The sequence below is a fragment of the Drosophila tropicalis genome, unplaced genomic scaffold (assembly GCF_018151085.1).
Source record: "Drosophila tropicalis isolate 14030-0801.00 unplaced genomic scaffold, ASM1815108v1 contig_859, whole genome shotgun sequence".
Lineage (NCBI taxonomy): Eukaryota > Metazoa > Arthropoda > Insecta > Diptera > Drosophilidae > Drosophila > Drosophila tropicalis.
The window spans coordinates 2,950,960-2,971,950 of NW_027173353.1; the positions used below are offsets into that span (position 1 = coordinate 2,950,960).

The 20,991-nt window shown below is 34.2% G+C and overlaps 2 protein-coding genes across 4 annotated transcripts; one reads left to right on the forward strand and one right to left on the reverse strand.

Annotated features, from left to right (window-relative positions):
- Window positions 1-14,873: 14,873 nt before the first annotated feature.
- Window positions 14,874-17,486, reverse strand: Fer1HCH (Ferritin 1 heavy chain homologue). Of its 2 annotated transcripts, XM_068298180.1 has the most exons (5): window positions 17,396-17,486; window positions 17,017-17,102; window positions 16,287-16,409; window positions 15,932-16,209; window positions 14,874-15,858 (listed from the first exon to the last, which is right to left on the reverse strand). In XM_068298180.1, exons 2-5 carry the CDS (start codon window positions 17,084-17,086, stop codon window positions 15,586-15,588), a joined length of 744 nt encoding a protein of 247 aa, XP_068154281.1. In that variant the 5' UTR covers window positions 17,087-17,102; window positions 17,396-17,486; the 3' UTR covers window positions 14,874-15,585. The 2 variants fall into 2 exon arrangements, with proteins under 2 accessions (XP_068154281.1, XP_068154282.1); XM_068298181.1 differs by lacking the exon at window positions 16,287-16,409 and having other exon boundaries at window positions 17,396-17,472.
- A 1,109-nt stretch (window positions 17,487-18,595) lies between these two features.
- Window positions 18,596-20,354, forward strand: Fer2LCH (Ferritin 2 light chain homologue). Of its 2 annotated transcripts, XM_068298182.1 has the most exons (4): window positions 18,596-18,726; window positions 19,050-19,177; window positions 19,279-19,305; window positions 19,395-20,354. In XM_068298182.1, the coding sequence occupies exons 2-4, from the start codon at window positions 19,060-19,062 to the stop codon at window positions 19,952-19,954; spliced, it is 705 nt and encodes a 234-aa protein (XP_068154283.1). In that variant the 5' UTR covers window positions 18,596-18,726; window positions 19,050-19,059; the 3' UTR covers window positions 19,955-20,354. The 2 variants fall into 2 exon arrangements, with proteins under 2 accessions (XP_068154283.1, XP_068154284.1); XM_068298183.1 differs by lacking the exon at window positions 19,279-19,305.
- The last annotated feature ends 637 nt before the right edge of the window (window positions 20,355-20,991 follow it).

Here is a 20,991-nt window from a genome sequence, read left to right on the forward strand (position 1 = left end):
TCAACAATAACAACAACAGCAACAAACAAAATAAGAAAAAAATTAAACACATTTTCAAATATTCTTATATAAAAACAAATGAAGGCAGTTTTTTTTATTTTATTTGAATTTTTTTTAAAGAAACAAAATATTTGCGCGCTTTTCTTTTCTTTTCTTTTTCATTGGTTACAAAATTTTGAGATTGCGAATTCGGTAAACCGAATTTTAAATACCCTTGCAGACATTTTTTTTTTAAATTTTCATGTTATTCTATCTATAAAGTTGTCTGAGCCAAAGCAAAACTTTTCAAAACTTAAAAAGTGATTTCTCTTAACTTCATTCAGAGTATAGAGGTCCCTTGTGGTCCTGATCCAAACTCTTTATCCTTTAATACTTTCTGCAAGTGTAACCAAAATGATGTTGACTTAATTTTTATGCATGATCTTCTACGAAATCTACGAAATTTGGCAAATTGTTTAAACTTTAACCAGAATTCTTAATAGAAAACAAAAACAATTAAACAAATAAAACAAATGTAACAACTAAATTTGGAAAGCTCCTTCCCCAGGATCAAATGCCCCGAACCAAAGTCTAAGGAAACTTCCTTTGTCACAAGAGAGGGACAAGAGGGGGACAAGAGGGGGATTTGTGGTCCACTGAGCTCTCTCAGATCATCTGATGACGAAATGTACAAAAATTGGTAAAGTTTAGGCAATTTGTGTAACAAAAAACAACAAACAAAAAAAGAGAGAAAAAAAAGAAAGAATCTTGTCGCAAAGTTTTTTAAAGTTTTCACTTTTGTGTTTCTCATTTTTTTTACAAAGTTCTTGAATTTTTAATGTTTGTAATTATTATTTTTAATTTTTTATTTGTTTTAGCAAAGCAAAGGCAATAGCAAAGCGTAGCAAATATTTGTTTTTAGTTTATTAACTTTTTTTTATGCATAATTTGTATCTTTTCCTTCTTCCTCCCTCCCACCCCCACCACTAAACACACAAATTTGTCGTTTATAAAACTATATTATAATTTAAATATAATTTGATTTTGTACCAAACACACACACACACACACACACATACACACACATACATTTTCAATTATTAACTAAATTTAGCACATTTTCTCTATTTTTTGTCTGTTTTATTAAATAATTTAATAAAGCCAAAAAAAAAAAAAAAATTTAAATAAAATTGATTTACTTTGTACCTTTTATGTTCTAAAAAAGGAGATACATCCCCTTCCTCCCCCCTCACCACACCCAATTCCTCTTCAAATCCTTTTTAACTTTAACTTTCCCATTCAAAAAAGAAAATGAAAAAAGAAAATTTTTGTACAAGGACAATTTCAATTGTCTTCTCTTTTTTAAATATAATTTAGTTGAATATTTTAGTTGATTTTTTATATTATTATTATTATTATTATGATTAATATCATTATTATTATAATTAAAGAAAAAAATACACACAAAAAAAGTAAAAGAAAAAGAAAATTAAATAAATTTAATTATTCTACTGCAAATACAACAATAATAATAACAACAACATTTCTGCTATTATTATCTAATATTGAATTTTTTGTTGAATTTTCAAATGATTAAATGAAATATTTTTTAAAAATAGTTTTTCCCAATGGTTTTTTTTTTTCGTCTTTTATTTCTTTCTTAAGTTTTTCTCCTTTTGGTTTGTATGAATTTTGAGTATTTATTTTATTTATTTGTCAATTGCCTTAGATTATATAATATTATTGATAATGCCGGACGATCAACTGCCGAATTTTGTGTAAGGACGAAATGTATTTAATTAGCATTTAAATGATTTAATCCTTTTTAACTTTAGCCCGCTAAATAATACTCCTCCGATTGTCATAATTTATCAATGCCCGAATTACCTCAGTTAGAACAGTTATCAATACAAGATATATATATACCTATATATATATATATACTTGAACAACGTAGGAACATTTTAATCGCAGCAACTAAAGTTGTAGTAATCAGCTAGCCCTCTCCAAACTAAATGAAATTTTCATTTCAATTAAGAAACTTTTATTTGCTCGTTTTCATTTGATTCTTAGCCAACTTGCTTACTGAGTTACCTGTCCCAAATTACCTTCTAGTACCCATTTTCCTTCACCCCCTCCACAACCCCTTTGCCAATTACCCCATCCTACTTGCCAGCACTAAATCAATTTTCTTAGTTGAATTTTGTCACTTTGTCTTTGTCAATGTTATAGTCGAATTTTTGTTCACGTTTGTTCGTTCTCTCGTTATGTTAAACAAATTTCTTGCCAAAGTACAAAAGGAACTAAACTAAAAAAAAAAAAAAAAAAAAAAAAAAAAACCTAAAAAATCTTAAATCAATTCTTTGTAATTCCTAATTGATCAAATGTGTACACATAACAACAAATACCCTTTAAGTTACCTGAGAGCAATCCTTTTCTTTTCTTCAAGATTTTTTGGTTTAGGCTTTGAAGTTTTAAGTTAAAAAAAAAAAACAAAACAAATAAACGAACTTTAAATACCCTTGCAAAGAAGAAACCCAATGAAGATCACTTTAACCATTCAAAGACTATGCCAATAGTTGCATACCTTTTGCAAGGGTATCTAATTGTAAAATTGTTTACAATTTGTTTAAACATTATAATTGGGCTGCCCTTTTTTTTAGCAATTAAGTAATTAACTAGAGAGTTTTCTTATGAAACTCAAGTAAAGAAAAGAAAAAAAGAACTTTTTGCGTTTGCCATTTCATTAGAGAGCGTCCCCCTCGCTGGCAAGGACATCCATCAGCTTAGAGGTGAAAAAATTTGAAAGACGCACACAGGTTTTGCTAGAAACGAATTTCATTTAAATGTATTCAATTATTACCTAACTTAATCGTTAACTTTAAGCACTACAAAACCGATAGCTGGGTATGTGGACCAACAATCGGTTTAATCATTACAAAAACAAACATTTGAAACAAAACAAAATAACAAATTTAAACTTACTTAGCCTTTAGGAAACGTGTTGAGCAAGCAATACGAGGAAAGGACCAAGCCAATCAATGATCCTGATCTTGGCCCTGAACTCGATATTAATCTTTGATTTAGCTGATAACCAAGATACAAGTATAATAATAATAATAATAATACCTACTACTAATTTTAACTAATCACAATATCTACACTCTCTTACCATTAATACATACATATATACATACAATACGGATACGATTATTATGATTTTGAAATGCATTCGCTCTAAATGTGAAACGAATTATGAATTGTCGAACAATCGTTGCCATTTAATTTCTCTATAAGTCTCAATGGAAAACATCCAAATCGTGTCTAAATATATATATATATGTTGTACTTAGGTTTTAGTCAGGCTACCTAAGTTTTTCAATCACACATACTAACAAACCAAATCCTTAATCCTTGATGTTGTGTTCTTGTTCTATATACATATATATATTACATTTTGATTATGATTACGATTTAACATTATTCAATTGTAGCATAGAGATTCTCAAATGTATTCAGGTTAGTGTTAAGTTGCATAACAATTGACAATGATGATGTTGATGAATGATGTACGATAATGAAAGTGATGATGATAAATTGTAATATGGGCAACGTATAGGACTGATGGCTAAATGAAACAACAACTGCATTGACTGTGTGTTTTTAGGGTGGTTTAACGGCAACCAGAGTATGCAATTAAAGACTGACTGACTGAAAAATGAATAAAACAAAACAAAAATATATACAAAACATAAAAAATAAAATACTTAAATCCTTCATATAACGTATGAAAATGCCAAATAATATTTTTGGTATTGTGATGATTTAGCGTTATGAATAACATCCAAGCAATTCAGGTATTTGAAACATTTCAAAATAAACGAAAATGAAATTCAAGGACTTCCAATTACACACACATAGACACACACACACTCAAAAAGAGAAAGAGAGTTAAAGAGAGAGAGAGAGAGACAGACAAAAAGAACTTACTAAAAGAAAAAGTGAAAATAATAATTCTACCTCATTGTTAACAAAAAAAAAAAAAGAAAAGAAAACTTTGTAAGACGTGTTGCTCTTTAGCAGCCTCAATGCACGAATACCTCAAAAAACGCACTCCACACACACACACACACACACACACTAACACATTTAAGAGTGTATATATAATAATTAACATATATTCACCATGTAACATTCCAAATTCATTCATTTGTCATCAGTTTAAGGTCATCTAAATACTCACGGTCATGTCAGTCATTCCTTACACACACACTTACATACTTAGGTACAGTCATGCCTCTAACATTAAGTCGAAACATCAGTCAAATCATCTCACAAAATTTTACTCTATTCCCATCATTTTTCAAAGAAAATATCATCATTTTCTACAACTTAGATTTAAAGAATTCATGTTATCAATGTAAGAAACAAACACCAAATATATTTAAATGCATTCCTCCCCCACCACCCCACACACTCACACACACTCAGACACACTCATTCCTATTCGCATTTGCATTTAAGCTAAGTAAGTTTCAATTTTTGCCCTCTCAAACTCAAAAAATTACTTCAAGAACAGCCACGAAAGGAAAAGAATAAATATTTACCTATATATTCATACACATACATACACATATATGTATATGTATCTATGATTCATAAGCAATTGGCATAAATAATAATAAAATTAAGTATACGCATGTCAGACAAAGGATACAATCATTTTTTCATTCAAAAAAAAAAAACCAAAAAAAAACCTCTTTTTATTTTGCAAAGTTTTTCATTTGGTTTGACAAATTTTTTTGGAAAAGAGCTCCCCGATATGTGATATTTAATTGGTAAAGACACAACAACAACAAAAATGATAAGGAAGAAGGAAAACAAAAGCAACAACAAGAACACTCAAAAACTGTGAGCATTGGCTTAGCATTTAAGTTATTTCTCTCTCGGAAAGATAAAAAAAATATATATTTTTGAAAAACAAAAACAAATTCTAATTCGAATATGGAACTGTAAGCATGAGATAAACGCAAAAAAAAAAAAAAAAAAAAGAAAAACACAAAAAAAGAAAATGGAAAAAAAATTATATTCTATGGTTTTTCGAAAATTGGTAATATATATATTTTTTGTAAGCTTAAAACTAGATTTAGTTGGTCTGCAAATCAATCAATCAATCATCATTCGAACTCATAACTGTGACAAAATTTTTACACACACACAAACACACCACACACACACCACACAAAACAAATTGGAAATTTTGCTGCTCACAGAGCAAACAAAAAACAAAAATTGAAGAAAAAAAAAATGGGTAAACATTTTTTTTTTTTTGTTGCTTAATATGTGTATTAATCAATTCAATTTTTGTGTCGTCATAATTAGGCTTTTCCATGTTTTTCGCTTCTCATTTTAAGAAAACCGAAATTAAAGGCATTATTAAGTACTTACTATATATTTAGATGATAAGTTTAGTAAGCTTCTAGTCTAGGATATAAGCACGCTTCATAACGAAAACTTTCATTATGACAAGAAATTACATACATATATATTATATACATACATATATATACATATATATAACATAAACACAATACAATTACAAAAATAATGGAATACATACCTCAAATTAGAATTTTTCTAGATTAATTCTTAAATGATATACAACAAAAAACAAAAATATGAATGTTAAACCCAAAAACAAAAAAACCAAACACAGACAAAGAAAGAAAGGTAAAGAAAAATTTTAATAGTAAAATTCAAGAGCAAATTTATTATACAACAAAAAGAAAAACCTAACGAATTACATAAAGACATCAGTAAAAAAAAAAAAAAAAACAGAAAGCAAACTTTTTAAATTAATCGACAACAAGAACAAGAACAACAACAAATACCAACTATCTAAATATTATACAATACATATGAACAATATATATATATATATAAAGTCAACAAATGCTGCCAAAATATCAACAAATTAAAAACAAAAAACGCTGCCATAAGAAAACAAAACAAAAACCAAAAAAAGCAATTCAATTTTTGTAGTAAAATTCTATGTAGCAGTTAGTAAAGTCCAGGAATATCAATATATAGAAATCATTTGCTTCTTTAACTCGAACCGAAGTCAACTCAACTCAACACACACACACACACACATATATATATATATGTATATGTATTAAGGGTTTATCTTTTTAACTTGTATGGAAATATGGCTATTATTATTGCATTATTACGCATATGGAATATCTATTATATATACCTATATATATATATATGGCATATATTGTATATGAAGTTTTCATTGTACTATGTGTAATCTATTAAACTTTGTATGTTTCGTTACACACTCTCTCACACACACACACACACACACTCACACACACACAAACACCTACTCAAAATATGATATTAGGGCAAAATGTAAAACCCTTTTCTCAATTATGTTTATGTAGAGAGCCTAAAAACCCAAAATCTACGTCGTCTCCTTAGGATTAAAGTTAAGCAACAACATTTTTTCATACCCATCATCTTGATTTTTTGAGGGGTAGGGTGGGGGTCTTGGTGGCGTCTACTCTTTTAGAAGAATTTCTACTGCTCAGGTAAAGGCGTTGACCAGGCTCCAAACTCCTCTCAGAAATAATTTGGTGAAGTTGAACAAAAATAGTTGCCTACTTTTTGGGGGCGACGTTTTTTAGCCAGGGTTATTAACTTTTCTTTAGTTAAACTAGTTTGCTTTCCAGCTTTATTTGGCTAGCTTTTGTGAGAAAAGAACAGCAAGAGTAGAGAGAAGAAGAATCAGTTAATAAGAAGAAGAAGTGAAGAAGAAGCCTCTAAAATGGAAAGCTAAACAGGAGCCATAGTGGAATTTTGTTTAAGTTTTTTGTTTCGTTTCTATTATTGAAAAGGAAATTTATGATAAAAAAAAACCAAAAAAAAAAAAAAAAAAAAAATTAATACAAATAATCATAATAATAATAATAATAATAATAATGATAATAATATTTAAACCAAATACACTTTACCTTATTTAGATGCAATGAAACTTTAATTCCTTGAATTAGTCAAATTTGATTTTGGACCTGAAAACAAATGAACAAAACAAAATACAAAACAAAAATATATACTTGCAAAATAGACAAAAAAAAAACACACAACCCCACAAGCCAAAGGACTAAGCGTTAAGAAGAGGCTAAAAGGCGTAACTAAAAAAGGATTCCGGCAAGTCCTTGGCTTGGGTAAATCCCTGGCAAAAACACACAACAACAAATATGTATCATTTGATTTCCTTGTTATGAACTAAACAAATATACACAAAGAAAAAAAACAAAAAACTATTAAGAAAATGAAATGAACGAGAGAAATTACAAAGTAAAAGTAAAAAAAAAAAAAACAAAACATTCAAAGATACAAAAAAACATGAACCTCAGCACTCCTGCATCCTACACAAATGTAACAAAGTAAACAAATCCTAGCAAAATCAAACATAAAAACAAAATAATACAATTAAAAAGCAAATACAAAGCATTAAACAAACGAACAAACAAAAAATACAAACACAAAACAAAACAAAAAAGCGCCCCTCCCCTTTTCGAAAGTACAAATTGTTTTTATATTGTGAAGTGAAGATTTTTAAAAAGAAAACTACGAGAAGACAAAAAGAAAAACCAAAAAAAAAAAAAGTTAAAGTCAAGAGAACGTAAATTGAGATATGATAAAAAAATGGAAATTAACAATTGATGGCAAAAATAGAAATCAGCAATAGTTATTTTTGTTTAAATTTCATTTAAAATCATTTTTAGAGAGCTTTTTGAATGTATTCAAATTGATATTCAAGACATTGAACAAGTTGTTCAGAAAAACTGTTTCCCTCTCTTCTGTATCTTGAAAATATTCATGCAGCTCTCTAAAAAATGAAAACCAAAAACTTCAAGAGAAAAAATTTATGAGATTCCCAGCAAAAAATAAATTGAAATCGAAACCCCTTTAAAGATATAAAAAACGAAGCTTTTCGATACAAATTTATCAGCATTAACAATTATCAGTCAACAATGATATATATATATACACACACACACATACACACACACACATACACACACACACATACATATATGTACATATAAATAGTTCTATAAATATACAACAGATACAATAATTTTTTTGCAAGAAAAAACTCTCTCTATGCTTAAACAAACTATTTACACACACTCACACCACTTCAACACACAATTTATTGGCTTAAAATGGAAAACAATTTAATAATTTACACACACAAACACCCACACACACACACACATTCATTCATGCATACATAACATAACATACCAACATATTGTAATTCCCATTTAGTACTTAAAGTAACAAAAAAAGAAAAAAAACAAAAAAAAAAAAAAAAAAACTTAATAATATGCGTATTTGTCTTTATTAATAATACATCAAATATTTATATAAAAGCCAACAAAAAAAAAAAAAAAAAAAAAAAAAAAACATAAAAATTTACTCTATATTAAACACACTTCTAATTATATATATATATGGTATATATATATATTTTATATAAGCCATGAAAATGCAGAAAAATTATGAAATTTCATTGGAAAAATTTGTAAAAAAACAAAAAACAAAACAAAGCAGACTTTAAACCAAACAAACACAAAACACAAATAAAAATCTATGAATCTTTCAATAAAGTGCGACCATTGTCGTTTATAATCAGAAAACTAAAAAAGAAAAACGTTTTAACTCCTTTCAATTGGCAACCCTCGGGGGACAAATAAGAAGGGTTAAGAAAAGATTTTGATGGATGCCGATTAAGTAGACCTTTGGGTCCTTTGCCTTGAGTCCCAGTTGTGATTTGATTTCATTGTTTTTGACCAATAGATAAGATACATAGTTAATCCCGAGTCCAATTTAGTGACATTTGGAAAGCATTCAATTAGCGTCTGCTTAGTTAAAGGAACTGCACCTGGTTTTCTAATTAATTTTCAGCCATAACCCCAGCCAGGCAGCAGCTGTCAGGACCATAAATGGAAACCAATTTTCTCGAGCTTGGTCTAGAACAAACACACAACGGCAACAGCAACAAAATTGCACTCGAATGACGTCCATTTCAACGTCCAAAGGAGACCGCACAATGTACAAATTCAATTGCAACTAATGCACTTCATGCGTCTTTTGGACGGCTAAAAGTGGGCTGGAGGACACCACCTCATTCCATTTCAGAAGGCACTCCCGCATTCCCAGTGCACTTAAGAGCAGTAGCAGCAGCAGCAACAGACGTGTCTGCGTGTGAAGTTTAAGCTGTTTAGCTTTTGGCCAAGGAGTCAGATGAGTAGCCCCCGCCACTTCGTTACCCTCTAAGGACTCCCTACACTATGAAACTACGAAGGTTATGTGGACAGTGGGTGGAGTCAAGGAGCGAAAATCAAACAAGGAAACGACGACACTCGGATCCTTAAGTTAGCGATGACAACGTGAGCAACAAGACATTGTCTTATTCTAAAAATAGTTGATTTAAGTCTAATTCTATATTAGATAAAAGGTAACATCTGGCTAACTTTAACGATTTTTCTAAAGAAAATAGCTAAAGGCAACACGTTTACATCTCTATTTACATGGTAAGGACGTGGGAGTTGGCTTTCGGATTTCCGCCTTCTAGTGGGGTGTCGGGAGGGTGGTAAGAACTCTTGACTGCAGCTGTGGCCGTGTGGCGCAAAACGTGGCGGCGTCTGCAATTGTCTGCGTGTCCGGCATGGCAAATATTTAACACAAACAATGCGCTTAAATCAAAAGCAAGCCATGTCTGCGGCATAACTAAGCGACAAGCAGACACATATCCAAGTAGAATCTAACAGAAATCTAGTAGAATCCAGAGACTCCCCAGATGCCAGCATAAAATCTATTTAACCCCAAACGATAATGCTGCTGCTCTTGCTGACGCTGCTCTTTAGTTTTTAATGCAATCTTAGGAGCATGCAAATCAGCTTTTTATTGAACTGGCCTCAAAAACGATGCAAGCCCTAAACCCAAGTTCACCACGGAATGACCCTCTAGGGAAATTGCAATACTCTCTCTCCCTCTCTCTCTCTATATCTATCTATCTCTATGGTGCGTTTATTTCTCTGGCCATTGAACTAAAAGGCGAGACCAATAAACACACACACATAGACAAACACACACTCGACACATAGTGAAAGTGGTCCAGGACTTTATCTTTATTGTCACAAAATGTCAAAGGAAAAGTTTGTGGCCAAAAACTTTTGCCTTGTGTCAATGAAAATGGTCAGTTAAAAAATGTCAACTATTCCCCAGAATAACAAAAAACCAAAAGGCAAAAAAAAGGCTGACAAAATAATATCAAGAATTTACGATACCCTTGCTAAATATTGAAGCATATTTGGGGGGGATCAAAGAAGTTATCCTTGTTTTTTGATCTCAAACTAAATGATAAAAGACGCTTTCAATTATCAAAGATATATGTAGACCTTTAAGCGTTGGTAATGAAAAAAAATGATGCTACCAAGCCAGACTTAACAATCTTTCAACATTCCATAGCATACTTCTAGGCAAAAACGAATATGCCCCTTGTTTTTCCTTGCAAGGTAATGGCCAATAAAACAAAAGAGCACAAAGACTGTGTGGTAAGTAAAATGTCTGGGTATGCATAATTAGGTAAATGTTTACTATTACTACTCGGGCCCAAAACGCGCTTAAACTACATAATTTTGGTATCAAACGAAAGAGAAAAATTGCACGAGCACGACCTCAGCTGCGCCTTGGCGATTTATTTCGTAGTTTTTGAGTAATTAACAAAAGAAAATTAATATTTTTAGCGGGACTATAGCTAAAAGTAGCTTTTTCCGGCTAAAAAAAGCTGTTCAATTTTAATATGGTGTTGCCAAATGCCGAATTTTGGATACTCGAATACGCGGGCTTTTTGAATATTTTGTTCGCACTATTCTCAACAAACGAAAATATTGTTGAGTTTACAATATTTCTTGATTTTATAGAACAAATATAGTTTAGAATACAATATTCGGCTGCTAGAGCAGCCGAATATTCCTCGACTTTTGAGTTTAGATTAAAATATTTGGCTACCAGGGCAGTCAAACAGCGCGCCAAATAAAAAATAGCGTTTGACAACACTTAAATCTAGCTTTACCCGATTTTTCCACTTTTCAACACTGAAATCTCGAGTAGTAATAGTAAACATTTACCCATAATTAGAAAAGTTTCTCCAGAGGGATATAAGTCATATTTGTTTATGATGACCGCTACGAAAAAGTTCTTTTTGGAAAGATTTATGCAAATTCCAGGAGTTGGGGAACTAAGCAGAAGGACCAGAAAAACAGATGGAAAATGCAAGAGAAATGTTCGGTTCTGCCCTGCAAATTAAACATGACAATGTGTCGTTATCTTTATAAATCAAAGGGAATTACAAGAGGACAAGCCTCCTGTTTCCACTTTCACTTCTTCACTCCAACCCATACACACACACACACACACACACATATGAATGTCGTATGAATGCTTGGAATTGTTGCAAACCCTTTCGGCAAATAGACCACCCAACCACCAAGTTTAACCCATTCCTGCACTTGCTTACATATTTTTAATGATTTATTTCCAATTTAAGCAAGATTTCGTACTTAAGATCTTTTCTTGCCTAATGGTTGTCCTTCCTCCATCCCTTTCACATAACTATGCGCCCGCCTAGGTAGTGGTCAACCCTCTCGAATGAAAAGGAATTCCCAGTCCCCCGACCAGTGACATGGTATGTTCCTAGTCCTTAGTCCATGGCCATTGCTGGTGTGCTAATATGCAAATCCAATTTATTGCACTCCTTGGGCGTGAGTTATATGAATCCTTTTTATCTCTGCTGTCGCCTGGCGTGCGTCGGACGCATAAATCTTGTATAAGTTCCAGGCAAGGAGTCAATATGCTAAATCAGCAGGCGCCTTTTGATTCTGCTAAATGGAGATGGAGATGGCGATGGCGATGGAAGCTGGAGGCGTGTAAGGGGTGCATGTTGTTTGGACAGCTGCTCAGACATTTCAATAACGCTTTCAGCCAGGAATGCCAAGGCGACAAATATATTCACATACGTATGGGACATGCCAATATGTGCGCGTGTGTGTGTGTGTGTTTTGGGTTAAAGTCGATTGGCTTTTCTTACCCGATGTTTGTAGAATTTTAATCATTTGCCTTAGCTTGTCAATGGCGAATAGAACAACTTGATAACAAAATGAAGTACCAAAGATTCATCAATTCCATGTTTTAATATTCACATTAAGTTCTCTCTTTGGGGATTTTTGATGATTTGTGGACTTAAACTTTATTAGCAGACACTTTTCATAAGCTTAAATATCATTTGTCTTAAAGAATCTTAAGCAACTTTGCACCTTAAAAATAAGGAATTATATGCGATAGAAGGATATATATCAAACTTATTAGACAAACCAGCCTGAAGGCCTTTGTCGCTCTGGCTCAAAACTCATTGTAACCTAGAATTAATTCTTTTTTACAATTAAATAATAATAATAATAATATTAGACAAACAAATTTCTAATGATATTATTAAAAGAGTCTTCTTCAGCTAACAATTGAAAGAATGTATCCAGAAACTTGTTGTTAAAACCTAATTAATTGGCTTTGAGGAGATGATAACAACGACGATTTGGCTCTAGAAGTCGTTGCCTTTAGAGGGAATCTATAGAGAGGAAAGATAAGTACATATCTTTCAATTAAATATCCAAAGAACTTATACGATAAATTTCTCAAAGATGTGGTTCCAATTGAATCTTTAAGGTCTTAAATGGAAGAAGATGAGAAGAACATTTGAAGAAGGAAAGCTTAGATTTCGGGTGCCTCAAACACTGGAGAAATCCTTTGGTATATTAAGATTCTGATAATTATTGGAAAAATGGAGTAACTATGCTTTAATAAGAACAGATTCATTATCCTTTTTCTTGATTTCAGGTTTTTGTAAATATGAGGTTCAGAGGTTTAGCAAGTTGATAGTTTTCCTTCAGTTTTAATACCTTTTCAATTTGTCTGGAGATCTCTCAAAAAGGTTAATCAGACAAATGCAGAAATTCTCTGTGGCAATTGAACCGGTTTCCACTGATAGGGTTAAGGATAGTGCTACGCTTGTCATACCGGGGCAAGTCATCCAAAGAAGATTTATAGTGTGAACGGCAAACAGTGATGAGGAGAAAGTGCCGTGTGCTTTCACTGGATGGCAACGAAATGAGCAGAACCAAAAACACAACAGAGCCAAGACAAAGGCACAGTACTCATATATAGAGGGAGATGGAGTTGGAGTTGGATATAAATCATTTCTGTGCAATGCAACCGACGAATGTCCTGCGGCGTACGCACAGACACTTTAAACGTAGACAACCGGTTTTTGTGAGTTTGGCCCTAAATCAAGCGTATTGCAGTCACGGAGTCCTGTTTTTTTTTTTTTGTTTTGTTTCTGTTTTCTTTTGTTGTTCCTTGTTCCTTGTGTTCTCATTTCATGCCCAATTGTCTGCTCGAGTATCACAGGGAAGGGGAGGGGTGACATCGGCTGACCCATCGGCCGTTGCAAATTTGTCAACAGGAGCGAAACAACCAAATGTCAATGAGATAAGCAGACAGGAGCAACTTTTTCTTTTATCAGTCTCATATACGCAAAAAATAAATCACTCACATGTCCTGCTCCCTCCCAATAGAAGGAATAATATTTCAGTTTAGTTTTTTTTGGTATTTTTGGCCAGCCAAACCGAAACACAAAAAACGCAATAAAAATCATCGTAGATATCAGGCATGTCCGAAAAATATAGCCAAGATTAATAGTTTGCCAATTGTCATGGTCCATTTGTATGCTGGCCAGGATTCGGTCCCCCTCCAGGAATTGGTCCTCTTGTTCTTTGAGCAAATTGCGCTTAAAAAATTTGCGGTCCATTGTCAGATTGATGCAATTTTAAAACCTCCACGCCCACTCGCCCTTTGCGGGAGACATCTGTTCAAATATTAGCTTATGAAATTGTTTAAAATGCTACGAAGCATTGACAACCCGTTGGTCACGCTCGACCAACAAGAGGCAAATGGGTGAAACATCATCACCGCCATTTGACAGTTGCCACAATTTATCATAATTCAATGCATGCCATGTCCATGTCAATCATTGGCAACGACATCGAAAGGGTGAACACACATTAGCCCCCTAAGGGCATTTTGCTGAAGAAAGGACCAAGGACTCACGACATTTTTACAAGTGACTTATGAATTATTCTTTGTACTTTGTTCGTGTCCGTGTCCATCTGTGGTCTCCACCTCTCAATACGTTCAATACCCAATCCCAATCCCGATTCCTTCATTCGTTTCGCCTCGTCGCACAGTCATCACCCTCATCCATTTCTTATGGTTTGGTTTTTGTGTGTGTGTGTGTGTGTTTTCCAATCAGATTAGCCCACTGCTTGAACTATGTACATGAAAGGGTCAATAAGCAGACCAACTGGGGACGTTTATCAAAAGGAATTTACAATGTAGAGAACAAACCATTAGGCAGCTCTCCCTCTTGATGGACAGCCAGAACGTGATCGTCGACAGAGAGGCTATATCTCAAGGGTCTAGTAAACGGGTTAATCGGCTATAGAATTTCACTAAATTAGCCGTACATTAAGCTAAAAGATGGATAGCAAAAGATTATAATCTCAACTTCTTTTGATATTTGCTTTTAGTAAGTCTCTTCAAGATAATTCTCTTCAACTCCTTAAAATGAAGTGAAACAAGTCAAGGTATTGACTATTGGTATTATTAGTAGATAGTCTTAGATTTCTTAGACCTGAAGGTCTTTGTTACATCGACTAGCACTCGTAATTGATTGATAAGATAAGAAAACAATTACATTCGGTTAACACACAAAATATTATTTCATATATAAGTTATTTATTCAAGTTTTGCAAGTTCTAATTGACAGAAAAATAGATATATATATATGTATATGTATGTCTTTATTTTATATTTAAGATGTTTATGATGAGGAGGAGTTTGTTTCTTTGTGTGTGTGTAGGTGTTTTGATGCGTATGCCCTCCTATAACTAAACGAAATCTCGAAATATTATATAATGTGCTCACGTCGGACAACATGCGATAACAAAACTTAACATATTGTAAATAAATCACATCGAATACAGTTTGTTTTCTAAATGTCATTTTTCTATATACACCACTGATAACTGATATTTGAAGCTACTTTGTATGAGATAAGAAACACCCGCAGCAAAACTCGGGAAGTTTGATAAGAAACAAAAACTCAAGGGTTTAACTGTGCTTCACAAATTTCCGAATCACAAAAATTTTGAATTATTTATTTTTTAAAGAGAGAAAGAGAGAGAAGTGGAGATTGACTGAAATTATTTTCCATTTTATATAGTTTAATGAACGGACTAAAGTGTAAAGGGGGGCGGATCTTAGCTAATAGATGACAGAAATACTAGATGAATTTTGGAATATGTTTGTTCAGTTAGTGTTTTTTTTTTTGTTTCGAAGAGCACAGATTAAAAGCTACAAATGAATGGCTGCTGGCTGAAGGGTTGTGGTGGGTGAGTTAGGACCACCTTACAAGTTCTTGTCGAACAGGAATTCGCCCAATTCGCCGTGAGTGGACATCATCTTCTTGAGAGTGGTCAACTTGCCGGCCAACTCGCGTTGTCCGTGCAATTGCTCCTCCAGATAAACACCAGTGAGATAGTCCACAAGATGGTAATGGTTGTAGGGCTTGCCCTCGCAGGTCTGGATCAGTTTGCGAATGGAGCGAGTAACCTTGGTCTCCAATTCAAGAGCATCTTCCAGAGCACTGGCGCCATCCTTCCATTCCTGCTTGGCCACAGTCTAAAAAAAGTAACCATAAATTATGTTAGTCATAAGTACGATAGAATTCTATGGAGCTCATGTGGATACTAACCGGCACGGTGATAAGGTTGCTGACATTATCGGTCAACTGACCACGCATGGACAGATATTCGACCAGTTTGGAGCCATGCTCACGCTCCTCCTTGGCTGACTTGAAGAAGTGTTCGGCAAAGCCACCACGGTTAACGGTATCGCGGGCGAAATAGGCACCCATGGCCAGGTATTGGTAGGAAGCATTGATCTCCTCCTGAATCTGATGGCGTACGCCAGCAATGCAGGCATCCTTCATGTCAATCCAGTTCTTGGGAATCTCAGGAACCTCCAGGGAGCCTGCCACACAAATATGGAAATGTTACATACAAATGTAATGCAATTTCTAATCTATTAAATCTTTTGGGGGGACCTACACCGACTTTGATTACGGTCTTGATATTCATCATCTTTTGATTTGCTCTCTTCTATATTCGTTCGCTTTTGCTTGCCCAGCTCATTTACAATGCTCAAACTTGATTCTTGATCTCCCTGTTTAACTATGGTAACGAGGAGTGGGGGAAGGGAAGGGGTTAAGCTTCGTTATATGCAAATTTCAAAGCCGTGTGCAAAATGCAGTTACAACATTATGAATTCTCTTTTCTATTACTCTCAATCTCTCTCTATTCTTGTGGTAACGTGCGCATACGAAGAGAGCGCTCATCAAGCGCCATAGCAACGGTTTTTGTTTTGATTTGGGGCCGTGTGCAAAAACATAATCGGACTCTCTCACTCTAGCACTACTCAAGCCGTGTGCAAAAAAATATGCGTAATGCTGGCTTAGGGTGGCGGAAGGGGGACCGTTATATGATCACAATGAAAGTAAAATTTTTACACAAACTGGTTTTCTATAACCGTAACGGAAGTGTGTATATAAAACATAATATTAATTTTAAAATTTCTGGTTTTTGTTTCTTTTTGGGTAAACCAAAGAGAGAGAGAGAAGAAATTTCTCTTAAGCCAGCGCATACTCATTTCAACGCTCTCCCTCGCTAACTCTCTCTGTCTTTGTGTTTTGCTCTCTGCTCTCATTTCAAATATTGCGTCGGAATTTATTTATTTAAACAATTTTTCCATTATTTTGAACAACATTGTGAAAATACTTACATTTAAAATCTCCATAGGCTTGTTGGGCCACAACGGCCAGAACCAGGAAACTTGCTAAGAATTTCATCATCGTTTCTCTTGTAAGTCTTTATACACAAAAATCACAGAAATTGAGAATTTGTCACAAATCAATGGTTATTATTGTTATTATTATTTTGCGATGCGCTTTTACGAAATGCACAAATGAGAATGAGGCACCTCGTTGAAGTTAGTCAAAGTTAAATAGGCAGACCGAAATCAAATTGTTTTTTTTTTTTTCGTTTTTGTATTTTATCAAATCTTTTGTTGCCTTTACACACACTGGCATAGAAGGCAAACGATTGCTTTAATTTCAATTGCTTTGATTTCACCGATTATGCCTTTTGATGGCTTCTAGTACCTTCTTGACAGAGTAAATCTACTCAAATAAAGCGCTTTTGTTAGTTAGTCGACGTCTCGTACGTTGTTGATTTGGAACGTGAATGTGTGCCCATGGTGAACAATTTCGTTTTAAATGCTCTCGCTCACCATCAGCCAGAAAGAGTATCAGTGAGTGTGTGCGTGAGAGAGTGTGTGTGTGTATTTGTGTGGTGGCTTATCAGCGTATTCAATATGTCGGAATTGCCATTGCTTTGTGCTTATGTATGAAGTTAGTTTAGTTAGTCTTTGTGATAATTGACCATACTCTAGTTGATAGGTCGTATTTAATTTAAATCACACGTCCTCTACACTAAATTACTCAGTAAATATGGCCGCTTCGATGGCCGCCCTGTTGCCGCCGCTCTTTTGAGTCAGCGTCAGCTGTTCTTTGTTTTTGTTTTGCTTTCTGAACTGAGAATGCACTGCGTCAGAGTTTGAAGAAATGGGTTGTCAAGACATTTCGGGGGGAATTCAATCAACGATGACCTGAAGTTGATAACTTAATGCCAAGAGATAGCAAAATGATAACAGAATAGTGATGGGGATCAATCAGTATTAACTAACTAGACCTAGCAACTATTGGCAGGTTGAAGGCTCTGGAATTTCCCAAAAGAAATGTTGAGATAAAAACCAATTGGTGGTCAGTGGAACAATGGAAAATAATTTCATACTTTGTGGTCACTTTTCTTTGTCCGTATGCTGGCAACCCTGTTCAGAGAGCTGAGTGCATAAACAAGATGGCATTTACATGTGTGAGTCACATAATTGCAGCCATGTTGACCAGAGCCATGTTTTTTGCATACCCTGTAGCCCCAAAAAGTTGATTTGGGTATATTGGAAGCTATAAAAAGTATGATTTAAAAGTAGTTTACAGTCTTTGTTGAGACGCTTTTACAATAATCTTACACAAATGGCTTTATTTTATGGCAAATAGTTAAAAAGAGAGGAGATCCATGCAGCTTAATCTATAAAAAACTCATTCTTTGTATATAACAGGGTATTTTGTAGTCTATTCTATGTTCGCGTGGAATATTTTTTGTTTTTAACTGACAACGAAATCCCCTCCACAAAAGAGAGGCACCGACGAGTGCAAAATCCACACTCTTCCCCACACACACACACACAGGCACACACAATCTCGGCCGCTCACTCACTCACACTCTCACACTTTACTCTCAAGCAAGGCGTTTATCGATCGCATAGAAACGAGGCAAACGCAACGGTATAAACAGCAGTTCACGAATCGCATTTGAACAAGCAACACACACGAAAAAGACACAGTTAAAAATTGAAATTAAAACCACTTAAAAAGTAAGTTTAATTCAATTATTTAGTTAGTTTAGTTTAGTGTGTATTATTAAAGAAAGTGAGTGAAATTCCTAACAAAAATTATGTTGAAATTGTTCTACCTGCTGCTGCTGGTGTTGTGAAAAACAAATGTTTCTGTGTTTCTTTATTGGTGGTGGAAAGAGAGGAAAACTCAAAGAGAGAGAGAGAATGAGAATATTGATGAAAAACTCTACGACGCAAAAAGGGAAATTCTCGAAACAAACTGTCGCCTTAGCCTTTTGTTTGAAAATATTGTGAAATTCGATTACTAAACAAATTCGTATTATTTTTGCTTTGCTTTCCAGTTAATCAAAGATGAAATCCTTCATTGCATTGGCGTTGATTGCCACCAGTCTCTTTGCTGGGGCTCTGGCTGATGAGGAATACTGCCAGAACAGTGTGATTACAGCGTGCTCTTCGTCGACCTTCTCTGGTAAGTAAGAGCAACAGAAATTAACTTAAAAGAGAGAGCGTTAAAGAGAGTTTAACTTATATTGAAATTGTATTTATATATATATTTTAAAAATAAACAAGCGCTCACGGGCTTTTTCACAGGCGAAAGTAAGCCCCCTCCTCTCTGCCCCCCTCTTATAACGAAATAACTTCTCCTAACTTTTCCTTCAAACTTCTTCGCCTCCCTCTCTGTTTAGCCAACTCAATTTGTAATGCTCGTTTCGCTGGCATTGACCAGATCGAACCCGAAGTTCAGGCCTACATCAACTCCCAGCTGACCAAATCATACGAATACCTGCTCTTGGCCACCCACTTCAACTCGTACCAGAAGAATCGTCCCGGTTTCCAGAAGCTCTACCAGGGTCTCTCCGATCGCTCGTTCGATGACACCATTGCCCTGATCAAACAGATCACCCGTCGTGGTGGCATTGTGGACTTCAACACGCGCCACGAATCCGCTGCCTCCGTCAGCACCCAGCGTCAAACCCTCGAAGTCGATGAACTGCAATCCTTGGCTCTGGCTTTGGACAATGAGAAGCAATTGGCCACCGGTGCCACTCATGTGCACACTCGCGCCTCTCACTCTCAGCAACACGACCCCGAGTTGGCCCACTACATCGAGGAGAACTTCTTGGGCAAACAGGCCGATACTGTGCGCAAGCTATCTGGCTATGCCAACGATCTGGCCAAGTTGATGAAGGTCCCAGATCCATCTCTGTCTGTCTATCTCTTTGACGAATATCTGCAGAAGCAGTAAGCAGTTTGTTAATCTAAAAACAACTACAAAATTTAACTCATTTATCTTCAGCAACCCTTAAAATTTAACGCAATGCGAAAGTATTTCATTCGATCTTTCTCTTTGGTTTGAATTTCAGTTTATTTCCCCTAAATGATTTGTTCAGTTAAAATAATAAATTTCGCATTGCAACAGCATTAATTTGATTTACAATCAATTATTTTTTTTTTTTTGTTTAAATTTGATTTATTTGCCACCCCCCGCCCGCCCCCTTTTCCATACACATATGATTGTGATAATGTTATCTATCATTCAAAATAAGTTAGCAGAATTCGCTTGCACACACACACAAACACATTGTATCTGTAAATTATGTATGTTAATCAAGTGAATTAATAAATAAAAATTAAAATTATATCTACATACTAGTAAAACAAAGATAACTTATTTATTTGCCATTCCAAAAAGTCCAGATAAACTGTCACTTACTTCCCCAATAGCTTTTGAGTTCGCTTTGTGGACCTCTGATAGCAGATTTGTACTTTGGCTATGGCTTTGTTTCCCACTTTGCGGGCGTATCACATGGCGAACAATGGAAAAACTTAAACAGAAATGTGTTTAGACATTTCGACGACAATTTCATGGAAAATGAGATAAGAAATTAAACTACATACTATATTACATATGAAGTATGTATTTTATTGCCCACCAACTAGCAATCTTTTTATAAAACAAGTCATTACCTTAAGGTAATGTGATAAGAATATACGAATGGGTTTGCAGGTTTGGCCAAAAGTGGAAAGTTAAAGCGTTAGCAAGGCTATTTACTGTTTGTTTATACCAAAAATAACACGGACTATATTAAATATATGTACTTTTAACAGGAATTATATATGTCTTTCTATTACAAGAATGTAAATTTAGTTTCCAGAAGTAGTCCGGCAATATCAAAGGCCCACAAAAAGCCCAGAGAATCTTGAATCATAGAATATATATTCAAGTGTTCTCCAGAAATTGTCGGCTGACATGGAAAAAGGCTTGAAATAATAAGCTAAATA